We start from the raw sequence: 15,282 nt of genomic DNA on the forward strand, positions 1-15,282 counted from the left end.
TGACAAAAGCAGTGTTAAGATGTTAAAAGTGCAGTGCCCATTTAAAAGACAATACTAGTAACAATACTAATGTATTATATAAACCATATATATACACACCTATATAAACTATAGCCTATATATAAACTGTATAAAAAAAAATATATATATACAGTATATATATATATACAGTATATATATATATATATATATATATATATATATATATATATATATATATATATATATATATATATATACACTGTATATATATGTGTGTGTGTGTGTGTGTGTGTGTGTGTGTGTGTGTGTGTGTGTGTGTGTGTGTGTGTACAGGAACTAATCTCCCATGCAGACCCTGGCACCGTGACATGATTGCTAGCTAACTAACTACTTGTGTATGAAAGTTTCCCCCAGTCTTCTCCTGCCTTCAGCTCATGCTAGAAATATCATAATTACAGAGTCACATGACCGAGCTGACAAAGTGGTAAATATGATGCTGTAGGCTCAAAACTTTAAAAGTTACTAAACCCCAACCAAATCTGTGGTGAAGCCAGACTGACTCTAATGGTGTCAGGCTGTTCTACTGAGCTGTTTTACCACAACTGAACAGCCTGTGGAGCTCACACTGAAATCTCCATCATTTTTCATTATTTTCTTAAACTTTTTTACAGAAATGCTTTAATATGATACAATTGCCTTCATGTATTATTTTCTGTTTGGTTTATGCTCATATTATACATTAATCACCTTTGGAAAATGTCAAATTCTATAGTATAAATTATTGTTATTATTATTAGGAGGAGGAGGAGGAGCTTAATAGGTTTTGATTAGGATGCTGGTCTCAGCTCTGCTTTGATAATCTCTCATTTCACATTAAATGTGTAAACAGTCTTTCTGTCTGTGAACTCTGAGACCTCAGCTCTGAAGTTCTGGGTTCTGGGTTTTCAGGCCCGGTGCACCTGTGGTTGTGCCTTAAGGTAAACCAGGCGTGGCCATGCTAAATCCTCACGTTTGCTCAATTCTTTGCGCTTAGAGCTCTGAAAAGCAGGTCTAAAACCCTGCTGCACCTGAGTGCACAATTATTCTCCGCACTGCTCCAGCAGTGCACGGGAAATCCTTGGGGCCCTATCTTGGTACAAGCACTATCCGCTTTTTTGCGCTTGAGTCCGGGTTTGCACGCCTTACATCTTATGCTATCTTCCCTGCATCTTATGCTATCGTCCGCCTCCCGCAAGTGCCAATTTGTGTGTTGGGCACGACACCTTCCAGTTTTGCGCCAGCGTCTGGGCCAAACACAGGTGTGGGCGTGCCCCAAGCCAATCCAGGTGTGTCCCCGCAATCCTTGCCTTCTGTTATCGTCAGCATGCACACAATTCTTTGCGCACGGATGTTCCATTAAAATACAAATGCCAGGACATCAAATTCTGCTGCTAAAATTGGGTAACAGCAGATTACTCAGTGAGGCAATCAACTATTATTCACTGAAAACGTGTATCACATGTAAAGTGCCACAATCATGCTGATATCCTCTTTCTACAGTGGGCTAACCCCCCTCTCTCCCCCTCTCTCTCTCTCCAAAACCTTGTGTGTGCACACACACACACACACACACACACACACACACACACACAGTAGATTACTTTGAGCAAGTCGTGTCGACCAGTGATACAGTAACCCCCTTCCCTGCAATTGCACGCATGCAATAGCCTATTAAGATGAATTTTGATATGTTGAAATAGGCTAGAATTAAATTCTCACACATCCCTGCCTATTAAAGAAACAGATATTTTTACATGTGTATGTTATAGCCTATTTATATGAACAAAACGTCTAATGCACGTGGCACTATGACATTTGCGCATATGAATTGGAGGGAATGAAAGGAGCGACACTGATTGGTTGTGTGGATGATAACGCCCACACCAAGCCTGCACGCCTCTGAATAATTTCCAGAGTTAATCCTGCATAAATCACTGTGGCGCTGGGACAAGTGGCATTTTGCGCATCACAGAGAATAGCAGATGATTTGGGAACGCCCATTAATTTGTGCTGCGCCCGGTGCAAGCGCTAAATTACCGCTTTTGCCACGATAGGACCCAGTGTTATTGTTATGTGATGGTGTTGATGCGATGCTGTGGAGATGTCCAAATTACGCATGGAGATTACAGTGTCCATCGTGCAATTTCATTCAAATTCATTTGCAGAAACAGTTAAATGCCATCCTTAAAATGAATAGACAACACCTGTTTGATCTACAAATAGGGGTTAATGGGAAATGAATTGAGAAAACTTGGACATTGTAACCTACTTGCAATATTATTGTCAATCAAATGTCCCTGTTTCCCCGTTGCAAACATGTTTCTATTTCCCAGCCAACCAAAGAACCAGAATTGCATCAATTAAAAGCTGCAAATCACAGATGTTTTTAAATGATGTGATGATTGTTGTGAGATGTCAACACACTTGAGCACGCCCCCATTTTCTGGTGCCCTCAGCGCTAAACACGGGCAAGCGCTAAATTACCGCTTTTACGACGACAAGGCCCCTGGTCTCAGCTCTGAAGTCCTGGGGCCCTATCTATCTTTGTAATAATTCACATGTATTAACTCTCACATGTAAAAAGGACACAGACTCACTGCTTGCCTCTAACGTGAAGGTGATAGTAGGAACTGTAGAATTAAGAAATTCCTTCAAGCCCTCCAGCTCCTCAGATGAACCAGTGAACACAAAACAAATCATCAATGTATCTACCAACATTTGACAAAAGAACAAGAAGGATTGTTCTTATAAACATAATCAACCTCAAATTTGCCTCGTTTTATATATGAGGTCACACCCATTCTCTCATTAACACTGAGGAAAGCCACAGGCTGAAACACCTCTGTTCACTGCTGCTGTGTGGATTAAAACCTTTTTTTCAAACTTGACCTGTAAGTGCTGCTAGTTCCATTTGACTTTTCAGTATTTGCTTGAGCCTAAACTGAGTGAAGAAAAGATATGAATATATAGGCTACAATACAATAAGCCCTATTGTATTACCTGCCTTCATCTGAGAAATCCATTGCCTCCCTTTCTCTCTTTCCCTATCTCTATACAGTATATCTCTCATTCTCTTTTGGCAATGTAAATAAATAAATAGATAATGAAGAGTTAATTTGCAGAAACAGTTAAGTGCCATTCTTACAGTGAATAGACAACACCTGTTTGATACTCCTGGGAGTGCACATTAAAAAATAACATCATTTGGGTGATTTATGTGAAAATTATGAGGTGAAAATGATTATGATCGATATTACAAATATGTGTCGGGTTCTTCACACCCACAAACGGTATTAAAGGGAGTGAGAGACGGGAATCTGATTGGTTTGATTGATGTGATGCCCAGGGTCTGGGCTTTACATCAATCAAACCAATCAGTGTGGCCTGCATCATTCCTGCCTGCACAGGTGATAAGCACGGCCATTTCATGATTTTGCATGGAGCACACAGGCATTTTGCGCAGCAGGGAGAATAGCAGAGGGTTTGGTCACGCCTCCAAATTGCACTAGTGCCCGCCGTTAAACACAGCACAAGCACTAATCAGTGCGTTTGCGAGACCAGGGCCCCTGGTCTCAGCTGTGAAGTTCAACTTCTTCTTTATTCTTTATTCAGATTGAGGTTCTGCGAGTTGAATGAGGCTCACTGTGAAGTCGTGGCCTCAGCTCTGAAGTCCAACTCCCATCTGACAGAACTGGACCTGAGTGACAGCAACCTGCATGATTCAAAAAAAGTGAAGCTGCTCTGTGCCGGACTGGAGAGTCCACACTGCAGACTGGAGACTCTGAGGTCAGACATCATATTTAATAATGTGCTGATATGATTATTATATGGATTTTGTAATGTGTGGACGTCTGTATAGAGTCGATCAATCTGAAATCAGACATGGTCTGGTTTTAGGGGCTTAGATCTCAAATTCTACTCATGTTGTTGGCCTTAATCATTTTACTCTGGATAGGAGAGAGAGGGAGAGAGGGAGAGTCATATAGGCCCTAATTCACCTGATTACTATTTATGCAACTTCTTTGATTCTGTTATATAATACTTGCTTTCTTGTCTTTAAAGGACGGCTTTACCGGTAATCAACCCACTTTGTATCATATATAATCTCAGTAATATAAGCACATGGGCAGCCTTTATCTTCTCTCTCTGTTTACCTCACGGAGAAAAATGCTCCTGCTCCTGTCTGCAGAAACTCTGCCCCCGTCAGCTGCAAGTCATTAATGCTCCTTAAGGCTCTCAATGCATTCTCCGTGGATGTGCGCATACTTAAAAAAATAAAATAAACAATAACAGCCGCCCTCGAGCAGATTCCACGTCTCCAGCAGAACTTCCGCAGCTCCGTTGTGACGCGTTGTGACGTGAAACGCGTCACAACGGAGTGTTTTGCCAGAGGAGGAAATGGGAGATCTCCATGAGGAAAACCCAGAGAGAGGTAAACACTGCCCATGTGCTTATATTACCAAGATTATTAATGATACAAAGTGGGTTGATTACCAGTAAAGCCATCCTTTAAAGTATTGTATCTATTTGTGTTCTTTATTTTTGTTGTGTCAAACTCTTCCAACAGGCTGGCAAGTTTGACACAAACAACAACACACCAAACCTCCATCCAAAAACACAAACACGTTCTCACTCCGAGCACGTAGCATATTGACGCTTTGTCCCATCCCTTATGCGCCACTTGTTACCAGACAATTGGACTCGAGTCGACTCGAGTCGCAAATTTGACGACTTCCGACTCGACTCGGACTTGGAAGGTAAATACCGTAAATTCCGGACTATAAGGCGCACCGGTGTATAAGCCGCACCTTCAAAGTTGACTATTTTTTTCTTATATAAGCCGCACCGGACTATAAGCCGCGGGTGTTTTAATGGTATTTTTTGTTTTTTTTTACAGTGCACACAGTGTCCGCGGTGTGGTCAAAAGAGGGCAAGAGAGGAAATTAAAACAGAAGTGGATTTATAGTTAGAAAGAGTGCTAAAGAAGAGAGAATTCCGTTTTTTATTTTTTTATTTTAGTTACTCACAGTACTATTGACCAGTCCAACTCAAAAGATATTCGGCAGTTTCACTTTGAGCTCTTGTTCCGCCGCTGTCCATCAATGGTTATGACGAGTCTCGCTGGGTACAGTACGCCAAAGCGATATCCATTGACTTTAACCTTTTCGATGATGCTGTTGTATGTTGCGCGTTTCTGTTGCACCAACGCGGAGAGGTCCTGCCGGACGAAAAAGCGCGTACCCTCCCAGGTGAGGGGCTTCTTCCCCGCAGCCTGGAGGATGAGTTGACGGTCGGGCCAGCGGAGTAGGCCCTCGGTGGCAGGCCGGGGTCTGGACGTGGCCGAGGCGCCCGGTGTGCCCTGTCCACCTCTGGTGGTTTCTCGCCTTCCTTCAGGTCCAGGATGTAACACAGGATTTTGCCACGAAAGCGTCCATGTCACCAATCTCAGCTCCCTCTTTTACATTGATCAGGCGAATGTTATTTCTTTTACTCCTGCTGATTAAGTCATCAACCTGCGTGTGCAGGGTTTCGATTTGTTTTTACATTTGATCCACTTTCGGACTCACTGTGTTGTTTTTGTCCTCCAGTGCGCTGATGCGCTTTTCCGCATAAGAAACTCTGTTCACGCCGGTTGCCTTATTTTCTTTAGTGAGTGAGTGGATGGACTTCTGCACGTTTTCAAACTTGTTTTCAAGCTGCTCAAACCTCTGAGCGATGTCGGACTTAATCGATAGTGTTTCACGGAGTAAAAGTTTAGCCCAAGCCGTGTATCTCCAGCCTCCAGCAGGTGAGTCATTTCCTCATTCATGGCGGTGATTTCTTCGTCTTTTTCTTTCTGCGTACCTGTGTTGTGTTATGTTATGTTATGTTATGTTGTTAAAAGAGGGCAAGAGAGGAAATTAAAACAGAAGTGGATTTATAGTTAGAAAGAGTGCTAAAAAAGAGAGATTTTTTTTTTTTTTTTGGAAAAAATCCATAGATAAGCCGCACCGTTATATAAGCCGCAGGGGCCAAAAAAGGCCAAAAAACGGGAAAAAAGCCGCGGCTTATAGTCCGGAATTTACGGTACTTGAAACTCGACTCGGACTTGGAAGAAAATGACTCGAAACTCGACTCGGACTTGTGACAAGATCAGCCGAGTGCACCAGCTGGGCGTACGCCTAGATTTACAAGCAAAGTCCGATGTAGAACTCAAAGTTACGACTAACTTAATTTTATGACTAGTGCACCCTGTATGCGCTGCGTCTGTGTATGGAGCAGGCGTAAAAGTTACACCCAAATGCGTAGCTACTCACTGACAGCTGTCTCATCTTGATCTGCGCGTGATGCGGCCGGAATCTTCTCCAAAAATATCGATCGATAAATAGACGTTTTGGTCGCAGGACCTCCGCTCGTCGGCGGGTTTTTAAAAGCTGATATGCGTCGGAAGATCTTTCAATTTCTTCCTGACTTTGTCAACTGCCCGCAGTGCGCAGTCTGCCATCGCATTCAGTACTGATTGCACTTGTGATCAAACTGCTTGTGTTGGCGCTGTTAAATTGAGCTGTGAGAACGTTTCTATGCTTTGAATACAACTCTATAAGTTTGAGCTGAGTTGGAGCTGTCTGTCAGCTGTCTCGAGCTCATCTGAGAGAAGTGTGTTGCTTGGCAACAAGCACGTATTAACGTGAATGCGCACGTCTGCAGCCTAAATAATCTCTGCCTTGTCATTTTTTCTAACCTGTGACACGACTCGAGACTTGACTTGAAATAACATTGTGACTTGACTTGACTTGACTTGCCGACAAAAGGAAAGACTTGGGACTTGCTTGAGACGCGGGACCAATTGACTTGAGACTCGCTTGGGACTCGGATCAGAGGGACTTGGACAATTGTCTGCTTGTTACTAACATGGTACCCTTGAGCGGCCCATGAAACGACTTGGGCTTTCCCACTAAACTCAATGCAAACCCATAGAAGTCATCTTTGACGCTTATGGCAACTGCTCCCCCATTAGCCTAACTGCTCCCCCATTAGTCAACTGCTCCCCCATTAGCGTCTGGGGGGAGGTTAGGTTTAGGCGTGGGGGGGGCGTGGGGGGTTCCTCCAGACCCTAATGGGGGAGCCTAATGGGGGAGCAGTTAGGCTAATGGGGGAGCAGTTGCCATAAGCGTCAAAGATTACTTCCATGGGTTTGCATTGAGTTTAGTCGGAAAGCCCAAGTCGTTTCATGTGTCGCTCAAGGGTACCATGTTAGTAACAAGCGACGCACAAGGGACGGGACAAAGCGTCAATATGCTACGCGCTCAGAGTGAGAACGGGTTGAAAACACATAACAGTAGTAGCCTACAGTAGATCAGGCTGCCATCAAAGCCCTGTGAAGCTGATATTAGTCATAATGAGTTTATGAAGTCTGTCTTCAGTCAAATGTGAAGAAAGAGAAAGTGGATTATATCACACAGCATCAGACTCCAATGCTTCATGTATCACAAACATCCACCACTGCAAATTTAGCATGCTATGGCATGGTATGGTTTCAGTGGTGTTGATGTGACTGGAGCTACCAGAGCTACACACACACACACACACGCACGCACGCACGCACGCACACACACACACACACACACACACACACACACACACACACACACACACACAGAGTGAGAACTAACTTGAACAATGAATCTAACATTAAAAATAGCTACTGTAGCAGGGACAGGGTACAGTGTCCCTGCTACAGTAGCTATTTTGGATGCTAGATTCAGTTATAGCCAGTTTACAGTAGGCCTGACTGAGCAGTGAGCGCTGAACTGCAGGTATTCATGGTGAAAATCCTGAAAGCATTTAGTTATGTTATCTTAAGCTGATGAATCTGGCTAACTCAGTTAGCTGGCAAGCTAGTAGGTCTAGATAAATTTTAGGCAGTGTAGCCACTATAAGTTAGCCAACGTTAGTTGACAAATGGTCTCAGTTAGCAGAAGCTGACAATTCAATCAGAAACTAAAAGAATAATGCTTTCGGTACTTTAAGTGATAGAACACAACCACAATCGCTTACCTGGTTTCTAAAGTGGATCTCCGCCCCGGCCATACCCGCGGCAGACACTAATTGGGCTTGGGAATCAATCCCAGAATGCAATCCAAATCAATCCCAGAATCCAATGCAATGCAAGATTGCGCATTGCATCTTGCATCTCAGTGATGGCATCATTGATGATGTCATCAGTGATGTCATCCTTCCTGGCAGAGGCTATATAAATTCAGTGATGATGTCATCAGTGATGCTGTCATCAGTGATGTCATAGAGCAGGCGAGGCTGCGATGCGCTGTGGTCATCAGTGATGTCATAGAGAGGCGAAATATGAATGGCGGTGAACGGAGAATAACGTTACTTTTTTGATCCCGTTTGAGTTGTGCCACAGGGTGCCAACGTTAATTTTGTCAATTTAAAACATAACTTTGCATGTCAAGAAAGTCGCAGTTTGTCGCCAAACTGTTGCACTATACGTTATAAATCAGAAAGACTACATACGCTGTCGCCTAAGTGACATCACTTTCTCTACCGGCAAAGCTGAAGACCGGCGATATGCAACAAGCTTCCACGAGCTATGTAGTTTTTATACGAAACTAACTCCTGCGTTTCAGTTTGACGACAAACTGCGACTTTCTTTACATGCAAAGTTATGTTTTAAATTGACAAAATTAACATTGGCACCCCGTGGCACAATTCAAACAGAATCAAAAAAGGAACGTTATTCTCTGTTCACTGCCATTCATATTTTTTTCAACGCTGGTACAGGAAGTGACGTTTCACTTTGTCTCTCTATAAAGCCCTTTTCCCACATGCGTACCGGAAAATTACCTGTAAGTCAATATCGGACATTTCCCTTCACACTTCGGCTCGCGCATGTGGGAATCTATCAGCGAAATTGCCTGTATGTGGGGGGGGGGGGGGGGGGGGGGGCGGCACTGCAGAGCGAGTGGGGGAGTGACGTGTCGGCAAAACTCTGAATGGTGAAATAAGTTTGCTTGTTTATCCGTTCACCTGCATCGCGTTGAAGCACTTTTTACAGACTGGCTTCATTTGATGTGTCCGGGCTTGCCTTCGCTGTCGGCAACGTAAGCAAAATACTTCCACTTTCGCTTCATGCATTTGCCCTGTCGGGCTGTGACTGAAGGAGGAGGACGGACTGTGGCCAGAGAGCGAGCAGAGAGGAGAGGGGAAAATCAGCACACACACACATGAAGCTGACATAGGCTACTGCTCTTATTATCACAAGATCATTTCGCCAGTTTGCTTTAATGTGCGCGAATGATTAGATTATGCCCGCTGGAACATTAAGCAACGTGTGTACACCTCGCCCATGAGAGTGTCGCGGAAAATGACTGCACCCGTTTCTCACTAGTATCCGCTAAAGCGCATACCGCTCTTCTGACAGGCTGGAAAGTGGTGAAATCTCCGCGACGACGGGGTCGCGCTTATACCGGCACGGTGCCTTTCTCACATGCAGGCATTAGACCACGTACCGGTCATTTTGCGGTACAAAGCGCATGTGGGAAAAGGGCTTATAAGAGCAAGTGAGCCAGCACAGCGGGCGAGCTGCAGGGTGGGCATGCCGCCTAGCAGCTGTAATAATTTGAATTGTTATAATAGTATGATCAGATCTCGGTCACCAATCATACATGTTGCTACCTTGGAAACAAGAGAAAAATAAATAAGTAAACAATCAATATGACTACCTTGTCCTCTAGGCCAGTGGTTCTCAAAGTGGGGTCCAAAAAAACTATTTTCACTATAATTCCATCCATAAGTATCACAATGACAGAATACATGACTATTTTGGTCATGGGTTTCATACACTTTCTGTAATAAAACATCCAAAAGCAAATATCTTATCAGATGGGGGACCCTGAGACAAAATCTTATCAAATGGGGGTCCGTGGTCTAATTTGTGTCAGTTTAGGGGTCCTTGATGTGAAAAAGTTTGAGAGCCACTGCTCTACACCATGTGTATCTGTTTAAGTCAGGATTCTGTATAGCCTCCAAATGTCCACTAGATCTAGAGATGCCTTCATTCCTTGAATTTCACAGAGAGCCTGGGGATGGTTATTGTAGGAATGAGTACCTGCTCACCTTTGTTTATATTTAAAACTGTATTGAAATTTCCAACTATGATATTTTTGTTATTCTCTTGAGAAGAGATAATACTATGGATTTCCTCTAAAAGATTGGATTATCTCCATTTGGAGCATATATTGATTATATTGATATTATAAGTAGAGCTGGGTATTGGTTCAAATTTCAAGAATCGATTCGATTCCGATTCACAAGGTTGCGAATCGATTAATCCCGATTCGATTAGATTCTGATTCGATTAATTTCAATATCGATTTGGTTAGTGATACCAAAACGTGTTTTTTGAGCTGTAACCTGAATAACATGACTGTCCAGTTATGTAACACAGGGGTTCCCAACCTTTTTTGCGCCAAGTAGATAGATGGGGAAAAAAAGTTGCAGACCGGTTGTCAATTTTAATATATTTACTCACCAGGTGGTGACAAATATACAAATATACAAATAACAAATAACAAATAACAGCCTTTTCATCTGTCAATAAAGACACTTTCACAATTATGCACAGTGATTTGATTTCAGCCTATATAATTTCTAAAAGTAGATATTAATGATCAAACATTTCCATTTATGTAGCCTACAGTATTTATGTTTTGTTTCAACTACAAACATGAATAAACGTCAACTTGAAACTATGTTTCAACTACCACACACAGCATAATATTTTAGCCTGTTTATTAAAAATAATAATAATAATAATAATAAAAAAATCGATCTCTGGACATATGAATCGATATCAAAGGATTAAAATTAAAATCGATAAAAAATCGGAGAATCGATTTTTTTTAACCCAGCCCTAATTATAATTTATCTATTGTAACATCTAGCATAGATCTCTATCTTCCATTCTCATCAGTTTGGACAGCGTGGACTGTGTGTTGCAGTTCCTTATTTTTTCTGACCCCCCCCCCCCCCATTTTCCCCTAGTTTTAATTGGCCAATTTCCCCCTGCTGCCCCACTTGGTGCTCCAACCTCTGCCGATCTGGGGAGAGCTGTAGACTAGCACCATGCTTCCTCTGACACATGCGCAGTTGCCAGCCACTTATTTTCACCTGACAGCGGGGAACTACACCAGCAGGACGTAGCACGTGGGAGGATCACGCTATTGCCACCAGTTTCCTTCCGCCCTGAACAGGCGCCCCAACTGACCAGAGGAGGCGCTAGAGCAGTGACCAGGACACACCCATAATCCGGCTTCCCACCTGCAAACACAGCAAATCGTGCCTGTATGGACGCCCGACCAAGCCGGAGGTAGCATGGGGGCGTGAACCTGCGACCCTTGTGTTGTTGCAGTTCCTTCTTAAACAAAATCATAACCCCCCTACTATTTCTAAGGCCATGACTAAAATATATATATCCCCAGTCCATTCGGATTTCCATTTTAACTCACTTCCTAGATTTGATAAAACCCTGCAATATTTGATTTGCTCTGATCTGTTGCTTCCGTATAGACAATTGGAGGGTTCAGGTTAAGTTAGTTTCCAGTTAGGGTTAAGTTCCATATCCAATTCAAATTCTGCTTTTATTACAACTTTTCCAGATAAACTGCCATCTGAAAATTGTGTCCCCAAAAAAGTGGATTCTGGACCATAACTAAATATTTATTTATTTTTTTTAAACTACTTGGCATTTAGATGTATTCATCTGGTCTGTTACAGAAAGTTTTCAAGGAAAATGGGCTAATCCTGAAACAGAGGAGTGACAGTCTGTCTGGTTTCAGATGGAAATACTATATAAGGCTGACATGATGCTGATCCACACTGACAACATGCTGAAGTCCATTGGATTATAAGACACTGGATTGGTTAAAGCTTTAATGGAATATTGTATTGTATTGCTTTATTCTTTATTCAGATTGAGTGGTTGCAGCTTGTTAGAGACTGACTGTGAAGTTCTGACCTCAGCTCTGAAGTCCATCTCCTCCCATCTGAGAGAGCTGGACTTGAGTTACAATGACCTGCAAGATTCAGGATGGAACCGGATCTCTGTTGGACTGGACAGTCCAGAATGCAGACTGGAGACTCTCAGGTAAAGTCAGTTTACAGTTTTTTCTCAGTTGATTCAACACATTTCCCAAACTGAGGTCCATTCTCTCAAAACAGGATTCCTGAATCTGCAAAGGTTGTCCTGAAGGTTTTACTTGATGATTTGACTTTTATTGATACAGCTTCACACCAGTGAAGCTAGTTGAAAATAGAGCAGCTAGATGTTAAACAGTGGGAAGGTGACAACATCATCTACCCAGTTTTAACATCTGTCCTCTGGTTACTAGTTAGAGAATTCATATTAAAATGTCACTGAACACATTTAAAGCAGACTAGTTTTGGTCCTGAATTACACTGTGGAGATAGTTAGTTCCCTGTGAGCTGAGACTGTGGAAAGCCTTCCTGAGCTACTGAGGCTGCAGATCTACTATCCATTTGTTTTTAAAGTGTTTCCTAATTTATATCCACTTTTTTATTTTTTCATGGCTTGTTGTGCAGCATAACAAATCATGTGCCATTTTGGAGGATTTATTGATCCAATCACCTTATAGCACCATGTGTGGAAATCAAACCAGTTTTCCTGTCAGTGTTAGTGGGGACCTGCTTTAGACCAGTACAGTCTGTCAGTAGAAATCATACAATGATGACATTACATAAGGGTCAGTAAGCCACATCAACACAGTCTGTCAGTAGAAATAATACAATAATGACACAATATAACAATAGCATGTCTTCTTGTGCTTCAGGCTGAGTGTCTGTCAGCTGTCAGAGAGAAGCTGTGAAGCTCTGGCCTCAGTTCTCAGCTCCCAGTCATCTAGTCTGAAAGAGCTGGACCTGACTAACAATGACTTCCAAGATTCAGGAGTGAAGCTTCTCTCTTCTGGACTGAGGAGTCCACACTGCAGACTGGAGAGTCTCAGGTCAGGATCACCATTACTGTTTAACAGACCATTTAAAGTCTACTCTACATTCATATGAAAATACCTGAACTCTCATTTTCCTGCTGATGTAATTTTTGAAACCAAAATGCAGCTATACTTTCTCTCCTGCTGAGAAAACATTTCATTCTTTCTCTTCACACTGCATCTGTTGGTGAAATCTGATGCAAAAGACTTGTAAGATTCTGTTAAACTGAGTGCAGAACTGAATGAAAACACAAATATTGGAGACAGTTTTTTGTAATAATGTGACCTGCTCTGATGAAATCAGTCACATTGACCCCGAAACACATTTTGAGTTTAATACACTGTTGGAAAGAGGAGAATGTCTGCTTTCCGGTGATGTCAATTATCAAAATGATCTTTGTTCTCCAAATATTGAGTGAGATGCAGCCCTTTGTCTTGACTGTTTCCAAACCGTTTTGAGAAAAACGGCCTCAAAGTTTGACTAGCTAGCTAATGGCAGGGTGACAAGCTAGTTATGCTTGTCACCCTAACTTTATGAGCTGCATTTGAATTTCACAATAATCGCTACAGAGAATGAAAACCAATGGTTTATTTTACTAAAATCTTCTGAAACCCCAAAACAGCCAAAATCAGCATTTTCTTATAAAATCAAGTTTCTACACAAACAGCGGGCCTGTGCTACATGTGACTGATTTTGTCACATATAATAAGTGATTTCAGAGCAGTTTATTAATGGGAATATCCAACATGTAGCTGGTTTTAAGAGCTTCCACTGAGAGCTATGATCTCTTTTTTAGAGGGTTAGGTTTAGGCTCAAAATAAACAATTACAAACTATTAGTGTTGAGTGAAGAAGCTGAATATGTTATTACAAAAATGTTCATATCAGGCGATGTTGAATTTCATAACTATGCAAAATCACTATTTCTGTAGGTTTCAGTGGTTAATGTTGCTACTGAATAAAAGTTGAAAGAGTCAAATTTAATTTCAAACACATCTTTACTGCCACAATACTCCCCTTAGTTGTAACATGGAGGTTATCCAACACCTGACTGCCTTCAAGACAAGAATATAAAGTAGTGAGCAGGACCAGATGCAGCTGGAGCAGTTTGTAGAGTTTGAATGAGGAGAAAACCTCCTGAAAACTCACATTGAACACATTGGTGAACACATTCAACAACAGATCCTCCTGGAAGACAATACAGCAGCAACTGGTCGGCAGTTACATTGCATTTCTTTTCGTGGTTCACACTCAAATTAATATTTACAGTGGCAGTGAGCTTCAGTTGGTGCTCTCGGCTGAAGGCCATTCAGCTGCCAGCTGGCTGCCATGCAAAGAGCTGAACTTTGTGTGCATGAGAAAAACGTTTGTCTACTCATTGAGAATGCTGGCATCGGCAGCCAACATTACTATCTTTCAGATGCTAGCAGGCTCATTTTAAAGCGAGAGTGAAGATACTGGTACCATATGAAACTAGAAGACCTAATGCATCCATTGGTACCAACATGCCATGCTAGCTTGTTGTGAAGAGGGCTAAATTACCCTACAATTTAGGATAAATTCTGTAAATGACTAAGGGAAAATGTTGGTCATGAGGCTAGACCAGTTGAGAACCACTGCTTTAGTGTGTGTGTGTGTGTGTGTGTGTGTGTGTGTGTGTGTGTGTGTGTGTGTGTGTGTGTGTGTGTGTGTGTGTGTGTGTGTGTGTGTGTGTGTGTGTGTGTGTGTGTGCAGGTTGTCAGGCTGTCAGCTCACAGAGGAAGGCTGTGATTCTCTGGCCTCAGCTCTGAGCTCCAACCCCTCCCATCTGAGAGAGCTGGACTTGAGCTACAATAATCCAGGTGCCTCAGTGAAGCTGCTCTCTGTTGGACTGGAGGATCCACAATGGAGACTGGACTCTCTCAGGTATGGAGAGGTTAACGTCTGCTAGAAGGCTGTGCCAACTTGTGAAAAACTGATGTTTGGTCAGGACCCCTTTTTAACGCACTGGATACCCCTCTTTCCTCATTCTTCAACACCACAACAGCGTAGCAACAACTTGTGTTGCGGTTATGTTTAGGCACCTAAAGCAACTTGGTTAAGGTTAGACAAAGGGTTTGGGTTAGGCAGGCTTAAATAATATTAAATGTGACTTACGGTTTAAATGTAGACTTACTTTGAACATGCTGGGAATCGAACCCCGGTCTCCAGCATTGAAGAGGAGGGTATATACTCTGCCTGCTCCTCTCTCTCCTCACCTGTTCATGCCCATTTTCTC

The 15,282-nt window shown here is 42.5% G+C and overlaps 1 protein-coding gene across 1 annotated transcript in view; it reads left to right on the forward strand.

The window, feature by feature from the left end:
* The window catches only part of LOC310791530 (NLR family CARD domain-containing protein 3-like), a gene marked incomplete at its 3' end in the record, with an annotated part of 336,543 nt that extends 324,376 nt beyond the window's left edge, over positions 1–12,167 (forward strand). The window contains exons 13-14 of the mRNA XM_083653204.1: positions 3,634–3,779; positions 12,040–12,167. Of these exons, the coding sequence (XP_083509330.1) occupies positions 3,634–3,779; positions 12,040–12,167 (274 nt within the window). The remainder of the gene's footprint in view (positions 1–3,633; positions 3,780–12,039) is intronic.
* Positions 12,168–15,282: the final 3,115 nt, after the last annotated feature.

The sequence above is a fragment of the Poromitra crassiceps genome (genome assembly GCF_964638095.1).
Source record: "Poromitra crassiceps genome assembly, chromosome: 16".
NCBI classification, from domain to species: Eukaryota; Metazoa; Chordata; class Actinopteri; order Beryciformes; family Melamphaidae; genus Poromitra; species Poromitra crassiceps.